This window comes from Crocuta crocuta, unplaced genomic scaffold (genome assembly GCF_008692635.1).
Source record: "Crocuta crocuta isolate KB4526 unplaced genomic scaffold, BGI_CrCroc_1.0 scaffold231, whole genome shotgun sequence".
Taxonomy (NCBI): Eukaryota; Metazoa; Chordata; class Mammalia; order Carnivora; family Hyaenidae; genus Crocuta; species Crocuta crocuta.
The window spans coordinates 3,069,035-3,086,755 of NW_027528357.1; the positions used below are offsets into that span (position 1 = coordinate 3,069,035).

A 17,721-nucleotide genomic window follows, 5' to 3' on the forward strand; every position below is an offset into this window, starting at 1 on the left:
ATGGAATTTGATTTCTCCTTCACATACGTGAGGTCTAGACTATCTTCCTTAAGCTGGTATTTATTTTTTCTGTTCTATGCAGCTAAATCTAATCCACAGAGTGGACAGGTTTACTGTACCTCTCACGCAGTGATTGACAGAAATTGTTATGGATGTAACAGATTTTTTAAAAACTGATTAATAAGTTTAGCAAATGAACATATATACCTACTGCCCCAAATTAGAGAAAACACATTCTTCTCAAATATAGAGGACTGTTCAAAAGCTCACCAGCACTCCTGCCACAAAGCTCATAAATAAACCCCCAAAATTGGTTTCATATGGGCTACCTTCCTATCCACAATGTGAATGAGTCAGAGATAAGATAAATTTAAAAAAATTTTATAATTGGAAAATTGTAAACACTTCTAAATAATTCAGTCCAAGGAATAAAATTAGAAAAGATTCAAAGGCACTATCATGAATAAAATATATATCAAGATTTATAGAATGCTTCTACAGTAGTATTTAGAAGGAAAATCTCGCACCCAAAGTGTTTATATTAGAAAAGAAGTAAAATTAATGAGTGGTCAACTCAACAATATAAAAAGCAACAAGAGATAAATTCAAAGAAAGCAAAAGAAATGAAATAAAGATAAGGACAAAGATTAATGAAATAGAAAAATAAAGATATATAGAGAAAATTTTTAAAAACCAAAGCCCATTTATAGTTTTTTAAAATAATAATACATTCTGTCAAAACTGTTTAAGAAAAGCTACTAACAAGCAATATTCAAGAATGGCACATTGATACAAGTACAAACAACAAGAGTCAAAAATAATTATGAGAAAAGAGAAGAATTTCCGATGACAATACATTTGGAAACTTTGAAGAAATGGATGTTTTTCTAAAAATAATTTACCAAATTTCACTGAGGAAGAAATAGAAATTTTAGAGCTCTATAAACCTTTAAGAAATTGAATCATTAATTACAGACACATCCATACACACCAAAACAAAAATAAAAACCCCAGAGGCGCGTATTTTTAAAGGCGAGTTCTACCAAATAACCAAAGAATTCATCTTAATCACATACCAAGTTTCAGAGAATATAAAGTTCCCCAGCTCATTTTAGGTGATTAGTATTATTCTGACACAAAAACTAAACAAGAACAGTGTGATAGAAACTTATATACTGATTGCAGACATGAACACCACTGCAAAATCTGAAATAAAATCATGTGTGTCCAATGAATGCAAGGATGTTTAAGATGAATACATCAATGAATGCAATTTATCGTATTAATAGGTTATAGGAGAAAAACCATGACTACCTCTGTAGATGCAGGAAAAGCTTTAAATACAACACTCATTTGTTATTTAAAAAAAACAAAACAAAAAACTTCAGCAAGCATAGGACTGGAGAGAGCTTTCTTAACTGACAATGGGTATTTAGCCAACAATTTTTTTTAAGTATGGTAAACATCACTCAGTGCTGGAACATTAAGTGCATCTTAATGTTAGAATTGATCAATTGGTAGGGAAGTGATGGACTATTTAACAATTGATGCTGCGAGGACAATTAGGACATACAAGAAAATACAGTGATGCCTTGCACATACCAAACACAAAGAAAAATTCTGGGAGTGGAAAGTGTAAAAAAGCAAACTTTGCAATTTTTATCTCGGGAAAGAATTTTTATACCGGAAACAAAAAAAGGGTCATCAAAAAGAAAAAGCTTAATACATTTACATATATTAAAATTTAAAATTTGTATGCACTTAAAGAGTACATAATAAAGAAAAGCCACCACCTAGGAAGAGCTACTCATAACACATATGAACCACAAGGATTAGTATAACAGAAAGAACCACTCCGCATCAGAAAAAAAGAAAACAGTCAGTGGAAAAATGAGCAAAAGATAATGGGCATTTTGCTGAAGAAGAGAATTAAATGGCCAACAAATATAGAAGTGATGCTCATCTTCACTAGCAATCAGGGAAAAAGAATACAAGTTAAACCTATAGTGTATATTGTTTCAAACGTCTCAGATTGCAAATTGACAGAAACGAATGCCTGATGACCTGAAGCATCGGCACAGAACAAGACAGCAAGAACTCTCTTCCATCACTTCTGGGAGTCTAGGTTGATATAATCATTTTGGAGGCGCACTTAATAAATTTGAAGACATGCATATCCTACAACCCAGCAATCCTACTTCAAGGTTTGTACTAGAGAGTAATTTTTGCATGCTAAAGATGGCAGATACGTACACGAATACTATGTGTTACACTGCCTTGCACTGTTGGTTAATGACTAGAAACTATACAGGAACACAAAAATATACTACATTTTTACAAAGAAATACTTTATGCCTGTGAAAAGTAGAGTGAAATGGACTAACACAGATGATTCTCAAAAGCACAATATATTGGGAGTGAAAAGTAGTTTGAAGATTATGAACGATATACTGTTATTTCTATTAAGTTTAAATACATGCCAAGCAAAACCATACGCTATTTAAGGGTACGTTTATATTTGGCAAAAATATAATAACATATATGGAAATGATAAAGCCAATTTCAGGTGGCCATCACTGGGGAAGAAAATAAATCAAAGGAACAAGGGCTTCAATTTTATAAACAATAGCTCCATAATTTTCTATCATTACCTAAAATTTTCTGTAAGCCTGGAATATATTTTTTGAAGCCATTATACTGTTCTTTAAGAATCAAGAACCTCAGGAAACTAACAATAGAACTCCCCTATGACCCAGCAATAGCACTGCTAGGNTTTAGCATCAAGTATCTTTGAAGGCCCAAGCTAGCTGAACATCAAAACTTAAGTTTAGCTACAGAATTTGAAAACAAAACATAAGGTACTGTACACAGGAGAGTTGTTATGTTAGGACTATGTGGGGAATTTGAACCCAGCCCCGCTTCCCAGCCTGCTCTGTGTGGTTGTCTCAAGTGCTAGCACCTTTACCTTCTGAATTCTCTTTTCAAAGCAAGACACAGGAGCTTGGAGGTCTGTGCTCTTGCTTGGGTGAAGATACAAATAAGGACCTTGCCATTCCCCCTTACACTTCTGAATTTAGTTTGTTCTTCTAAATGTTTGCGCTTATCTCAGGAAAGAGTGAACACATAGTAATGAGCCATTAGTGGCTATGCAAATAAAGTCACAGGGAAGCCTCTCTATATCATAAACATCATCTTCTTATGGAAAGAAGATTATCTTATTATGGAGCCTGAATAAAAGTAGTATTAGAACTCGAGAATGCTAAGTAGTATCCAGTTTAGTCAGGTGGACAGGTCATTCCTTCCTGCAGAGTTTGACCCTGCCCACTTGGATCTCATATTCACTCGCCAGCCAGATCACAACAGCAAACACACTGGCGGGCAGCATTAACAATATGGAAAGTCTCCTTCCTTAGTTCCTCAGTTTTTTTTTTTTTTTAATGTTCTTTATTTATTTTTGAGAGTCAGAGAGAGATAGCATGAGCAGGGGAGGGTCAGAGAGAAAGGGAGACACAGAAATCAAAACAGGCTCCAGGCTCTGAGCTGGCTGTCAGCACAGAGGCTGACACGGGGCTCAAACCCACAAACCGTGGGTCACGCCCTGAGCCGAAGTCGGACTGAGCTCCCTTAGTTCCTCAGTCTGAAAGCACTGAAATGTGAGCCAACTCAAAGCAATGCAGAGTGTGGTGTCTCTTTTCTGGAAATGAAGCAAAATGCCTTGAGCATTTCAAGATCCATTCTCTTGATCACACTAACACAGATCCCTGTAGCAGGAAGGAAGAATTAGAAGACCTCCCATGAGCTTTTCTGTCCTAAATGCACATAAGCCACCTGATCATACTAAAAACAAAAGGCTATAAACATCATATTATAAATTGCCCTAGGTCTTCTGGAGAAGCCCAACATGTGAGAATATAACCTGTGGTCCTATAAATCCTATTTCTGGAAATGGGCTCAACCCATAATATCAATGCCAGAATGCACTCAAACCATACAAAAGGGAATCCCAAATCATCCTTTAAAAAAATAAAAGCCACCAAAATTCAAGCTAGTATGGTAAATTGTCCTCATAAAGGCATGTTTAACAGATTTTTATCTTTCATGTTAACTTTTTCAGGAACAATCCCCTACTTGATTGGAAGTTGCTGTGATGTTTGACCTTGGCTGGTCTGAGGACCAGCCTATGGCAAGAAGGAATGAGCACAGCAAGGTTTAGAGAAAACTGGACCATGGCCAATCACTGAACCTCGGTGAGCCTAGTTTACTTGTTTGTAATTAGTGATAATAATACTTGCAACTCATGAAGCACCATCAGGTTAACATGAGAGTTTATGTATGAGCTTGCTTAGAACAGCATCTGGGCCGACACCCGGGTGGCTCCGTCAGTTAGGTGTCTGACTCTTGATTTCTGCTCAGGTCATAACCTCATGGTTTTCAAGATCAAGTCCCGCATCGGGCTCTGTGCTGACCACAGAGCTTGCTTGGGATTCTCTCCCCCTCTCTGCCCCTCCTCAGCTCATGCACACACACTCTTTCAAAATAAATAAATAAACTTAAAAAAGAACAGCATCTGGGCATCAGGGCCATCCTGGGTTCCTGATGCATCTCATTTTATGTTGGGAGCCTAAAATCTCTGGATGCAGGGAAAGGCTAAGGGGCAGTCTCCAGGGCCAGTCTGGAATGCGACACTGGCAGCTCCCAGTCTGAGAAGCTAGGATGGGCTGGGGGGTTGACGTGAACATTCCCACCATGGCTACCAGCTGGGTGAGTCACCAGGACTGCGTGCCACCCCAGAACACACCTGGAAAGCTGAAGTCATCTATGTTACAGCCGAGGCAGCTGCAACCGAGTGAAGCCACATAGGAACGCAGGTGGAGAGGAGCCAGAGAGAGATTTTGCAATGGAGCAGATGATCTACTCTGAGTGAGAGGAATTGCAGTATTTAATCTTGGCCATACCAGGCTCCATGGCTTTCCCCAGAAACCCATCTAGGTAAGGCCTCCCTCACTGGGATGTCTGAAACAGTAATTCCACTCCACGGAAATGGGGTTGGTAATAATAGTTACCACTGATGGAGACAATATCATGTGGCATTATTTCACATGAAATGTTTCTTTAAAAATTTTTTTTAATGTTTTATTTATTTTTGAGAGAGAGAGAAAGACGGTACGAGTAGGAGAGGGTCAGAGAGAGAGGGAGACACAGAATCTGAAGACAGGCTCCAGGCTCTCAGCTAGCTGTCAGCACAGAGCCTGATGCGGGGCTCAAACCCACGAACCATGAGATCATGACCTGAGCTGAGCTGAAGTTGGACGCTTAACCGGCTGAGCCCCCCAGATGCCCCTAAATATTTCTTTTAATCCTTACAAACTCTTGTACTAAGTTGTACTATTCTCTTCTTTATAGATGAAGAAACTGAGGCCAGAAGAGTTACACTTAGGACACGGTAGAAGTGGGCATTTCAACAAGTCCGTTGGCCGGAGACCTAGTGTTAACCAATGTCTTATAGAAAGGTAGAGAGAAAGGAATACATTTCACCTCTTCTGATGAGGCCAGCATTACTCTGGTGTAAGACCATTATGGAAGACTGCTTGGCAATTTCTTAAAAAGCTAAACATGTACCTACCATAGGACTCAGCCATTTCATTTCTAGGTATTTATCCAAGAGAAAAGAAAGCACATTTCCATAGTGAGACTTGTACACAAATGTTCCCAGCCAAATATTGCAAGTAACTCAAATGTCCATTAACCTATAAACTATGGTGTATTTATACGATGGAGTACTAGTCAGCAATAAAAGGGAGTGAAGTATCGAAACATACAATGAAATGAATAGATTTCAAAACAATTATGTAATTAGAAAGAAGTCAATCCCTTAAGAGTACATATAGTATAATTACATTTATACAAAACTGTACAAAATGTAAACTAATCTATAATGACAGAAAGCAGACCAGTAGTTGCCTAGGGTGGGAAAGGGCAGCCATAACCACAAAAGGGCATGAGAAAATATTTGGGGTGATGGATATTTGCATTATCTTGATGTGATGATGGCTTCACTTGCATATACATATGTCAAAACTTCTGCTCAACTCGTTTATGTCAATTATACTGCAAAAGCTGTGTAAACACACAGGCCCCTTTGGTAAGTCTGAGTTAAGCAAAAGTCTTATTTATGAACAAAGCAAATCTTCAACTTTTTTTATTTAAAAAAATTATCTCTGGTGAAATAGTAACAAAAGTCACACTAAGTTCACAAATTATCTGATATTTGAAATTATCACTTAATTCACAAGTAGACAATTTAACCAAGACACAGAAGTCAAAGAACAGTAATAAAATGGGAATTCATTGGTGCAAAACCGTGAGGTTGTCCTTACAACCTCGCTGTGGAAATTGGGGGTCACTCGATCTAATGATGACAAGAGAAGAGGTAACTCTGGGTTTTGGCAAGCTCTTCTTGCTTGCCCCGGAACTGGGAAATGTCAGAATCTTCTTTCACCCTTCAGGGCTGCATCCCAGCTCTCAAGATGAAATGAGCAAGCCCCAGGGGCAGCCCCAAGAAACAGACAACTTTTCTCCATCATCACAGCTACAATCCTGGAGACATATGCCATCAAAGAGGGGGACATGGGTTTAAGGCTTCCTTTTCTCTCTCTTCTTCAAACTGTCACACGCTACTTGGGCTCAGGTCTGAGCTTCCGGGCTATAGGAGACGAGAGCAGGGCTCACACTGTGTGCTGTGCACACTGGTCCCATGTGCAGTCTCATGTGACTATAGTCACTCACGTGCAGGGCATGATGCCATTCCTCTAGGCCTAGCTGGCGTCATCTTTTGACCTGTCCCTTGGCCCTTTCTGCAGGCCTCGACCCCAAGCTCACAAGCAGTTCTTGCCAGTTTGTTCTTACTTTCCACCCTCCTGTCCAAGACCGAGCGAGTCCTCCAGCCAGGAGGTCAGTCCTCCTGTCACAAGCTCCCGGGCCACCCCAATGTGGCTTCATGATTAAACCATTCTTTGGGCAGCTTCCAAAACATGGTTTGCCACCAGCGCCTCCTGTGTCATGGCTTCCTGGCCTTGCAGGCCCACACCGAGGTCCAGCCCTCCAGTCTTTGCTCCTGCTTTTCAGTCCAGGCCAACCCACACCTCCTGTGCATGCCCACCCCTTCTCTACACATCAAATCTCTTCCAAACACAGTCTTCCAGCTCAGGATCATGTTTTAAAGAAAGATATGGACTCACTCTATTTTTTTTCTTTTAATCTCCCTCATTTAAATGGCTTTACTCATCTCATCATGAGAAATGGCAAACCTAGGGATAAGTTGCAATATGTCTTATGTTGGTGACTCAGTTTCCCAGACCTCTTATCAGAGGTGTCCCTCATGAGGATAGAGCACCTATGCTAGGCTCTCGACTTTGATGGCCTCTCTCTCTAGTTCTAAGAAATTTCATTTTCTTCACAAAATTTACTGCAGTGGAAATTCTCCATTTGCTGATGGTTTGCTTATCTGCTGTTTCTGCCACTACAGTATAAGCTAGATGAAGCCAGGGGCAGGGTCTGATTAAATCGATGTTGGATTCCCACGCCAGCATAGGTGGCACATGTTGAGCATCCAATAAATATTTACTGAATGAAACACAGGAGTCGTTATGTACGTGTATGAGTGTGTACAACCCCCAGAGGCTAGGTTTCCAGCTGTCACTGGGTATTCTGGTTTTATACTGGCACCATAGAGAGTGAGAAAGGGTGGGGATTCTATCTAAATATCTAGCTATCTACACACACACACACACACACACACACACATACACACACACACACTTATATTCTCAAATCAACCCAGGAAGAAACTCAGCCTCTCCTATCATAATAGTAAGACTTATTCCTTCATGGCTGGGCTGTGTGGAAAAGAATGGGAGAAATAGGATGAGGGACCCAGGAGTACATTTTCTGAATGAGAAATCTCTCCCCTGTTCCTTTTTTCACTCTGTAATCTTTGAACAATGCCGGTGTGAAACCAGAAACCCAGCCATCAGGGGCTGACCTACTAGGAAAGGGTGCACACGAGGGCGATGGCACTCACAGAAGGAACGTGAGAACAGCACAGAGCGCCTCTTTGCAAAAAGGAAAAAAAAAAAAACCTGTCTCTTACAAGTCATGTGAACACGGATCCTACAGGGCACAGTCCTGCTTGTCTTAAAGATTTTCCCCAAGTCTTTGAATAAAATACCCAGTCTAGGAAAGTTAACCATCTTGATCTCATTGCTTTGGGGGACACAAACCTACTACCACAGACCACTATAGATTCATGAACCCTATTTTAGAAACAAAAGGATAAACACATCAAAGGGCTGAAAGCTGAAACAGAGGTAGTATAGGAACCCACAGAGATGTTACAATTCATCCTGTCTGAGGAAGCCAGTCCTCTGGCTTTTACAGGACAGATGTCATCTATGTGGCTCCTACAGGATGTGGAGGAATCAAGTGGGTGAATAAAGGAGAGGCTGGCCAAAAGAACAGAGCAAATCTGAAGGAAGGGGCCTCAGGAGTGCCTGGTCTGTTCATAATGGCATCTCCGTGGGGTTGAGGTACAGTGAGGCTGGGGGATGTGATGGCTGACGAAGCTGGAAGGTGCCTGCAGGACCCAAAGGTGAGAGATCTTCTTGATGATGTTAATCAAGTTGGGCTTCCCTGGTTGGCAGAGGGAGTCATTCAAGGTTTCTAAGTGGGAAAACTTTCTATATTTCAGAAAGATCTATATCACTCCATAGATAGTCCAGGCACAACATAGGTCTTGAACTAAATCTATGGTAGTAGGAATGGTAAGGAGTCAGCTCCAAAACACATGTGGGAGAAAGAGACCCTAGCATCTGTTGAGGATTCAGAGTTCTCCTGCAGGACAGAGGGCTGATATAGAACGCAGGTCCCCAAACACCCAGAGTTACAGCAGGTAGCTGCCTTCAGGGAGCCAGACCTACCGTACACTCTCTCTGTCGACACACCGGCGCATCTCCCCTCCCCCATCCATTACTTTGGATGTAATACAATCGATTAAGCAGGACCACAGTGTGCCTTACAGGAACTCACTGTGTGTGACAAGATTGGTATCAGGAACTAGCAGCAGTCTACGACGTAAAAGGAGAACACCGCTTCCTTGAATGGTAGGGACTCAATCCACACTGGTACCTTGATTTCTTATTGGCAGGTATGGACTAGGTGCCATTAAATTAGGTCAAATAAAAAGAAAGTGCCTTTTATCTTATTTTATATGCTATTCAGGATTCTCTCAGTGATGTCTGAGAGGTCTTTTTTAATCGACTTTGACCAATTTAAACTAAAAAAAAAATTAACTAAAGCCCCATCATCAATGGGGCTCTTGACTCCGCTAATGCAATTTTAAAAGAAGTACTGTGTAGATCAAGTAATGGAACACAGCCAGCAAGTATTTGAGATCCAGAAAAACGTATGAATCATCTATTTGGAAAAATCAATGGTTTTCAATCCAAACAGGTAAAACCTCAAGGGACATGTAGATACACGTGACGGCAAGAAATGATAAAAGCCCAAACTGACCAGGACAAGGGACCCGAGCACACAGATCCACGCACAACAGCCCACACAGAGGAGGAGATCAGCAGGAGGAAGACACAGGTACCAGCAAGTTACACTCAGGGCAATAGTCAAAAGGTCTGCCAGGCAGGCAATAAAGACAAAAGCTAAAGTAACTGCAAATAGGGAGGAAATGCCTGGAAACGGACATCTTCATTCTGAGGGAGGAGTTACTACGCCAATGGTGGAGACAGGTGTTCAAGGGGGATATAAGAAGGGAGCTCCCACAAGAGGGCGCTTGATTTGGTAGAAGTCACTGCTCAGCACAGCAGACTTGGTCCTAGCTGCCGATCCCAGCTTCCCCAAATACCCCCATCCTCCATTCCAGCACTGTCCATCACTGTAGACAACTGCACAATAGCAGAAGACAAAAACAAGACCATTTCAAGGTAGCACATGACATAGTCCTGCTCCAAAGACTCCTGGCTGAATGGTAAAGACAGGAACCAGGAGGAAGGAGAGCTCCTGACAGCCTCACAGAAGCCAGGGGATGCGAGACACACCTAAGGGAACAGTGTGTCACATATGTGTGGATCTGGATTCCTGTTGGTGCATGACAAATCAGTAGGCAAACGATGGATCATTTGATAAATGGTACACAAAGAAGCAAAAACATTTAAGGTGGATCTCTGCCTCACACTATGTGCGAAAATAAGTTCCAGCTAGATAAACCATTTCAGTGTAAAAAACTGCAGCTTGAAATCCTTAGAAGCACGCATAGGAGAAAAGGCTTCCTCCTCATGAGGAACACAAAATCAGAAGAAAAAAAAAGATTAGATTCAACTCATAAAATTTAAATTTGTCCTCCTGGCAAAAACACAGAAATGAAGCAAGAGACTAATGATTGAGGAAAATAATCGCTACTCTTATCACACTTCATAAATAACCTCTATACTTCAGTAAGAAAAAGGACTCAATGACCATGAACCAAAAATTCACAGAAAAGGAAATATTAAATGCTGGTGGACATAGAAAAACAGGCTCAACCATATTCATAATAAGGGAAGTGCACATTTAAAGTTTAATGACACAGAACTCTTCACCATCGGGTGGGCAATGGTTGAGACGTTGAATGGACCTTCTGCAGAGGGGTGGGCCACAAGCTCTCAAAACTGGTATCATCTTTATGAAAAGCAATTTGATAAAAATCAATCAAAATTTACAATGCATAAGCAATTGACTTACTAAATGTATTTCTAGGCACTGATCCTGTGGATAACCACCCATGTGGGAAACGACACACAGACAAAGAAGTACACTGTGGTGTCATTAGTCACAGTGAGACACCGGGGCTCATCAATATGGAAGTGGGTCTATGAAGTAAAATCCAGAGAAAAAAGTAGGATGCAGACATTAAAAACAACACGACAAGGGAGCCTGGGTGGCTCTGTCAGTTAAGCATCCAACTTCGGCTCAGGTCATGATCTCGTGGTTCGTGGGTTAGAGCCCCGCATCCGGCTCTGGGCTGAACACTTGCTCAGAGCCTGGAGCCTGCTTCGGATTCTGTGTCTCCTTCTCACTCTGTGTCTCCCTCGCTCACACTGTCTCACTCTGTCTCTCAAAAATAAATAAATGTTAAAAAGATTTTTAAAAGAATGCAATAGCTGTTAAGTACTGCAGTGAGAAGAACCCAGATGCAGTTTTTCAGTGAAAAAGCAGAAGGCACAATCGTTTGTATAGTGTATTACCATTTGTGTAAAGCTCTATCAAACATGTGTATGCTTACATAAACATAAATATATCTGGACATATACATAAGAAATCGCTAGGTGGGGTGCCTGGGTGGCTCAGTCAGCTAAGCGTCCGACTTCAGCTCAGGTCATGATCTCACGGTTCGTGGGTTCAAGCCCTGCACTGGGCTCTGTGCTGCCAGCTAGCTCAGAGCCTGGAGCCTGTCTTCAGAATCTGAGTCTCCCTCTCTCTCTGACCCTCCCCTGCTCATGCTGTCTCTATCTCTCTCTCAAAAATAAATAAAACATTAAAAAATTAAAGAAAAAAGAAATTGCTAGGAGTCATTGCTTCTGGGGAGGGACCTTCCCTTTCATTGTACAGTCCTTCATCTTTTAAATGCTCTACTGTGTACATGCAAAGCCCATAAAAAAATAAAATGTAAACTGCATCCTTTACTCATCCTTATGATCCATTTACTCCCAGCAGAGGTGCCACTACTTATGTGTGGGTTTACGGTCTTCCGGGAAGCAGGAAGACTCTGCTGAGACAACGAAACAGGGCAAACAATTCTAAACGTTTCTTCTTTTTAAATTTTTATTTAAATTTTTAAAAACTAAAAAAAATTTTTTAGATGTTTATTTTGAGAGAGACTATATGTGCATGCTCACAAGTGAGGGTGGGGCAGGAAGGGCGGGGACAGAGGATATGAAGGAGGCTCTATGCTGAAAACAGAGAGCCCAATGTGGGGCTCGAACTCACAGACTGTGAGATCATGACCTGAGCTGAAGTTGGACGCTTAACCGACTGAGCCACCCAGGCACTTGATATCAAAAAGCTCTTGATACCAGTGGTACTGTTGTAAATAGGAGAGAGAACAGAATCAGTGCTTAAGGCACATAGTGATCCTTTGGGTTTCAGCTCAGTGAATGCAGAAGTCCTTCCTGGCCGCCCAAAATCTGGATCTGGGATTCTTCCAGTGTGCTCCCACAGAGCACTCAGCATGGTCACCTGCTAACGTCCCCTTTCATGGTAGAAACTGGGCCTCATTATCAGCACATTCTCCAGACTCAGCGCCAAGACTGATGGCCTCAAAGCACCTTCAGCCCCAGGAACTTGACTTGGGATCCCCTCAATGTCATTGCTCAGTAATTGCCGTCACCACACCAAGCATCCGGGCGCCATTTCTGAGAAGGCCCACAAGATGGAGATGTCACCGCAGGGATGGAAAGAGAACGCACTCTGCCCTTCCCAACTTCCCAGACACATTCGCTATGGTGTAATTACTGTTTGCTTGTTTGTTTCATTTCAATATTCAGCATGAATGGTTCAAATATTCCTATAATTTTTCTTTTAAAAATATTTAGGATGTTTCCACTCAAAAAGCGCAGTTTCAATAGTGAAACATTTAGAAAGTCTGCTTTCATTAAACAGTTGCATCTTGTATCCCTGAGGGCTTTGCAAGTAGTTTTGGATTTCGTATTTTCTTTTGTTTTGGCACAGCCCAAGTTCCGTTTTCATGAAAATTAATGTTACGTTGTCTCTGAAAAGAGTCCTATAAATGAAGTCATAATAGGAGATGTGGAGATGGATTCATTTTAATACCCTTGACTTGGGTTAATTTTGTATATTGTTTCTTCCTTTCTAGGTCAATTTATCATTCTAAATTTGATTAGCATCGAACTTACTAGCATGCTTGGGAAAAATATGGCAAACTGTAAGCTCACAATGATGCCCAGTTATATTTCCAAAGTGGACTGACCTGCTTGCAGGGGTGTTTTAGTTGGCCTGATTTTCCTAGGATTTAAGAGAAGTGAGTCTTATTTCCAAATCAAGGGAAAAGAGTTCTAGATCTTTCCAGTACTGCACGGCACCCTGACGTGCTGTTTATTTATCAGGAGTGTGTTAACAGAAAATGTGGGTTCTCAGGGCGTCTGGATAGCTCATTTGGTCGCTTGACCAAATATGACTCTTGGTTTGGGCTCAGATCATGATCTCATGGTTCCATTGGTTCAAACTCCACATTGGGCTCTGCACTGATGTTGTGGAGCCTGCTTGGGATTATCTCTCCCCCTCTCTCAAAATAAATAAATAAACTTAAAAAAAAAAAAGAATAGCATCAAGCTTTAAAAAAGGAAAAGAAGGGCACGTGGGTGGCTCAGTCATTTAAGCGTCCGATTTTGGCTCAGCTTATGATCTCACAGTCCATGAGTTCAAGCCCCATGTGAGGCTCTGTGCTGACAGAGCCTGGAGCCTGCTTTGGATTCTGTGTCTCCCTCTCTCTTGCTGCCCCTCCCAACCCGCGTTCCCTCTCTCTCTCTCTCAAAAAATAAACACTAAAAAAAGGAAAAAAGGAAAAAGAAAATGTGGGTTCTTGCTGCAAAAATACAACTACTGTTCATAATACTTTAATGTCTTTTCTGAGTTTTTCTTTTTTGTTTCAATAATTATGGGTATATAAAACATCTCAATAATATTACAAATTCTACTGAAGTATATAATTCGGTAAAAACAATCACATACCTAGTAGAGCAGAAAACTGTTGTAAATGTGAAAATAGATAAGTGACATCCAAATAATTCAGTTGTCAAAAATGAAAAATTAAACTGTATAAAACTACATATTATAATAAATACAACTTATATTGCACATTGGGTGATGTATACAAATATGAGTAGGAGTTGGGATCCCTCCTTATTTTTCTTTTTTTATAGTCACAAATATAAGCCAGCAAGGCAAGAGTAAAACGTGGTGGCGTGGCCAGGCCTGGGGGCTTCCTGGTGTCAATAATTAAACTGCATATCTGATGTTTCAAATGATTGATCACATGGTTTTGTGAAGCCATAAATGGTGATAATTGGGAAAAACACGCAAATGTCAAGCAAGTAGCTCTTTGAAGATTTTCTTTGCTAGTGGATACAGCAGATGGTTCAGAAGAAGAACTTTCTGTAGCAGAGTATGCTGTAAGAGGGAAGTGGAAAGGAAAGACTCCCATTGGGGTGCCTGTGTGGCTCGGGAAGTGAAGCATCTAACTTCAGCTCAGGTCATGACCTCACACTTCGTGAGTTCAAGCCCTGCGTCAGGCTTTGTGCTGACAGCTCAGAGCCGGGAGCCTGCTTCAGATTCTGTGTTTCCTTTTCTGTCTGCCCTTTCCTCGCTCGTGGCCTCCCCTCCCCTTTCTCTTTCTCTCAAAAATAAATAAACGTTTAAAAAAAAAAAGGCTCCCATTACTGGCTTCTCCAATGACCAAATCTCAGTATGCAGGCTGGCTGGAGGGATTCATACAAGTACCTTCTTCAAGCCAAGGACCACTGAGTCCACACGTCCCAGGGCCCCTCAGTATGTCCCTGGGTGTCATACAGCCTTCTCATGACTTGCATGCCCCAGGCTGAACATCTCCACCTGTGATTTGCTTTTCTTTCAGTAACTTCTGTCTCTGTTCCTAGTTTGTAACATCCTCATGCTTGAGTGAGACTGAACCCTCACTCATTCTGCTTTCCTTGCTCCCACTTTCCTCCAAGTTTGCCCAAACCCACTGCTCCTCTTAAGCCCCACGACCATTGCCCTACTTAGGCATGGTCAGTCCTCTTGGGCTCAGAGATGGCTTATGGTGGTCCCTGCCCCTGTGGCATCGACCCACTGGCTTCATGCATGGATATATTAGAGCACCCCACCAGCTGCTCCAAAACTGTAACACTCGTGATATCTCAGGATGAAACCTCACCTCTTCCCAAGGGCATTCAAGGTTCTCTGGGATCCAGCCCCATCCTTCTTCTTTTAATGCTCCCTCGCAATGCCCCTCCCTTCCCAGGCCCCAGATGACACACAGCCACACAAAGCAGGGAAGGAGACACAGGCAAGAGTCTTTCCAGAGTCTACACTCCTGGCCCTCCCAACTCAAACCTGAATCTGGGTTTCCAGGGGATGGGAAGGAGGTAGAGGCTAGCGCTTCCCCTTTAGGACCCTTGGGTGAATCTCCCCTAAAGCCCAGGGCTTTGGAAACCTACAAACTTTCCATCCTTATAACCTGTCAACTTCAGGGACCTCCACACTGTTCCCCAACCAATAAGTGGGTAATTCACCTGATCCTTCAACTGTTGTTTACTGTGGCTCTGCCATAGCCAGGCCCCCGGTACCAAGGGGGACACAGCAATGAAGGGGACCTGGTTCTTGTTCCCAAGGAGCTGGCAGCCTAGCAGATACAAGATGTGAGATGTAACATCAGTAAAACTTTAATATTCCTGACTTTGGCCCCAAATCTCACATCCCATTTGATAAGGACCCTCTTCATTGGTGACCTCTCTGGGACCACAAGTGATCTCAGTTGGTCCCAAGTAGAGGTGCCCAAGGATGAAGGGTAGAGTGTCTTCAGGGAAATCAACTTGTTTCCTTACTGCCAAGATTTAACTAAGCCCAGATACACCCAGCCCAGGGCCATGCTGGGCTGTGGAACCTGAGATTTTGAAAATGTGGAGCTTATGTGCCATCTGAGAAAGTAACACGAAGCGTGGTGAGGCAAAGCTCATTGGACAGCCCCTCTTCCTGGGGCTGTCAGGTCTCTACATCCCAACCAAACCTCTCATCACCAGCCACACTCAGCAAAACACACTTCAGAATACACAGAAGATGATCAGAGTACAGAATACAGGTCTAATTTGTTTTAAATTCAGGATTTGAGGCAAATGATCTTTGTGAATTGCTCATGTCTAGATTTCTGATCAATCACACGCTGCTGGATGTTGTATCTTGTCATCACATATTGTCACTGCCCACTGGACCCACACAGTGCTTTCATGGGTACCTTTTCAGTTGCTCATCAAAACCACCCTCTAAGGTAAGAGATGTCATAACCAGCATTTCACCCTCAGGGATTAAATAACTTCCCAGTGAGTAATTGGAACCCTAGCCAGTCTTCCCTAACTCAGCACTCTTGCCATATAAGGGTAACTGTTTTTAATTGTTCTAAAATTACAGGTCTTACCTTTTCCTTGTAAACACATCCTTGTGCAATCACTCGCTTCCAGGAGTAATAATTAGTTAATTTCTAGTGGTCTAATACTCTTGCCAAGTTAAATTCCTTCCATGAACCCATGCAATTCTTTTCCCTTCTGGTAGGTCCTGGATTAATTACATTAAGGTAGTGACCTTAATAGGCCCACCAGCTCCTGATTTATATAGAATTAATCATTCAAAAGTAAAAACTCATATTTAAAGGACAAAATGCAGACCTTACATAAATTCTACAAGTTTTTTCATAGGTCAGTCAAAACCTTCATATTTAAGTAACTGGGAACAATTTTTTTATGCTTTCTATGGAAAGAATATAGGGAGGAGAGACCACAGTAAAAAAATCAATTCTCATAAAATATTTACTTAGTAAATAGTGTGAAAGAGAAAATATTCTTGCCTTTGGACTGTATTATGTAAAGACAAATACTTTAGATTATGCTTTTTATTTCTTTTCCTTTAGTCCCTCTTCATCAAACTCATTTCCTTCACCGGATGGTGAAGCCATTGGCATACTTCTTAGAAAACCCACCTTTCCAGCCTGGCCTCTTGCGGAGGTGAAAAAGACGATGTGGGGGTGGCTGGCAAAGCAGATCCACAGGGTCTTGAGTGGTAAGAGGTGTTGCCAAAGCTGTTGTATCTAAACAGTGCCGAAGTTTAAGGTGAGGAGGAGAAAGGGACAGAGAAATGAGTACAAGTCAGTAAATGAACAACACTTAGCTAACTATCTTCATTTTTGCAAGAAGAACAGGTTCGGAAATGCTAATACCATTAGCGATTTTTCTAACTTCAAGAGATTTACTAACTGCTTCATTTTATTTCTCATGAGAGAGGTTTCCCACAGGCCAAAACAGTTGGTCAGAGAGATTTATGACAAGGAGTGTAAATAAAACCCTCATATTTCCTTATTTGTTCAATGTACGTTAAAATTCTTTGCTAACATAAAGAATCCCAATTATTTTCATTTGCATCTATGAAGATTCTTCTTGCCTCTCGTGGTGGTAGAATTAGTGGTAAATCTGTCAAAGATCTATAGAAAACACCAAATGATTAGCTAAACAAACATCTTATGAAAAAGTCTGCTTTAGGTATTTCCAAATCAGTGTCATTCACTAAATGTAATCTCATCACACGACCAGTGACCAAGGCGAAAATGTCCTCATATCTGCCAACTGGCCTGCTGGCTAGAGGTTTATGTGTTCATATTTTCATCGAATGTTTCCTTTGAACCACAAGTACAGCCACTAGGTTTAAATGAGCCTTTATCATTTCCCAGACAACTGATGAGTTTCAGGATTACTATAGTTCTAGAGTTTTCTTTCTGGTTTTCAGAATAGCTGTCCTTTAGTTATTATTATCACTCAGTTTGTTCTCAGAAAACAAATCACTACCTGAAGCCTTTGTGGCGGGGGCGGGGGGTAGGTTGGGGAGCAGAGAATC

The 17,721-nt window shown here is 41.5% G+C and overlaps 1 protein-coding gene across 1 annotated transcript in view; it reads right to left on the reverse strand.

Moving 5' to 3' along the window:
* Positions 1–17,721, reverse strand: part of FHOD3 (formin homology 2 domain containing 3) — a 403,414-nt gene that overhangs the window by 95,706 nt on the left and 289,987 nt on the right. Inside the window, 1 exon segment of the mRNA XM_077753850.1 lies at positions 16,814–16,921. Coding sequence (XP_077609976.1) covers positions 16,814–16,921 — 108 coding nt within the window.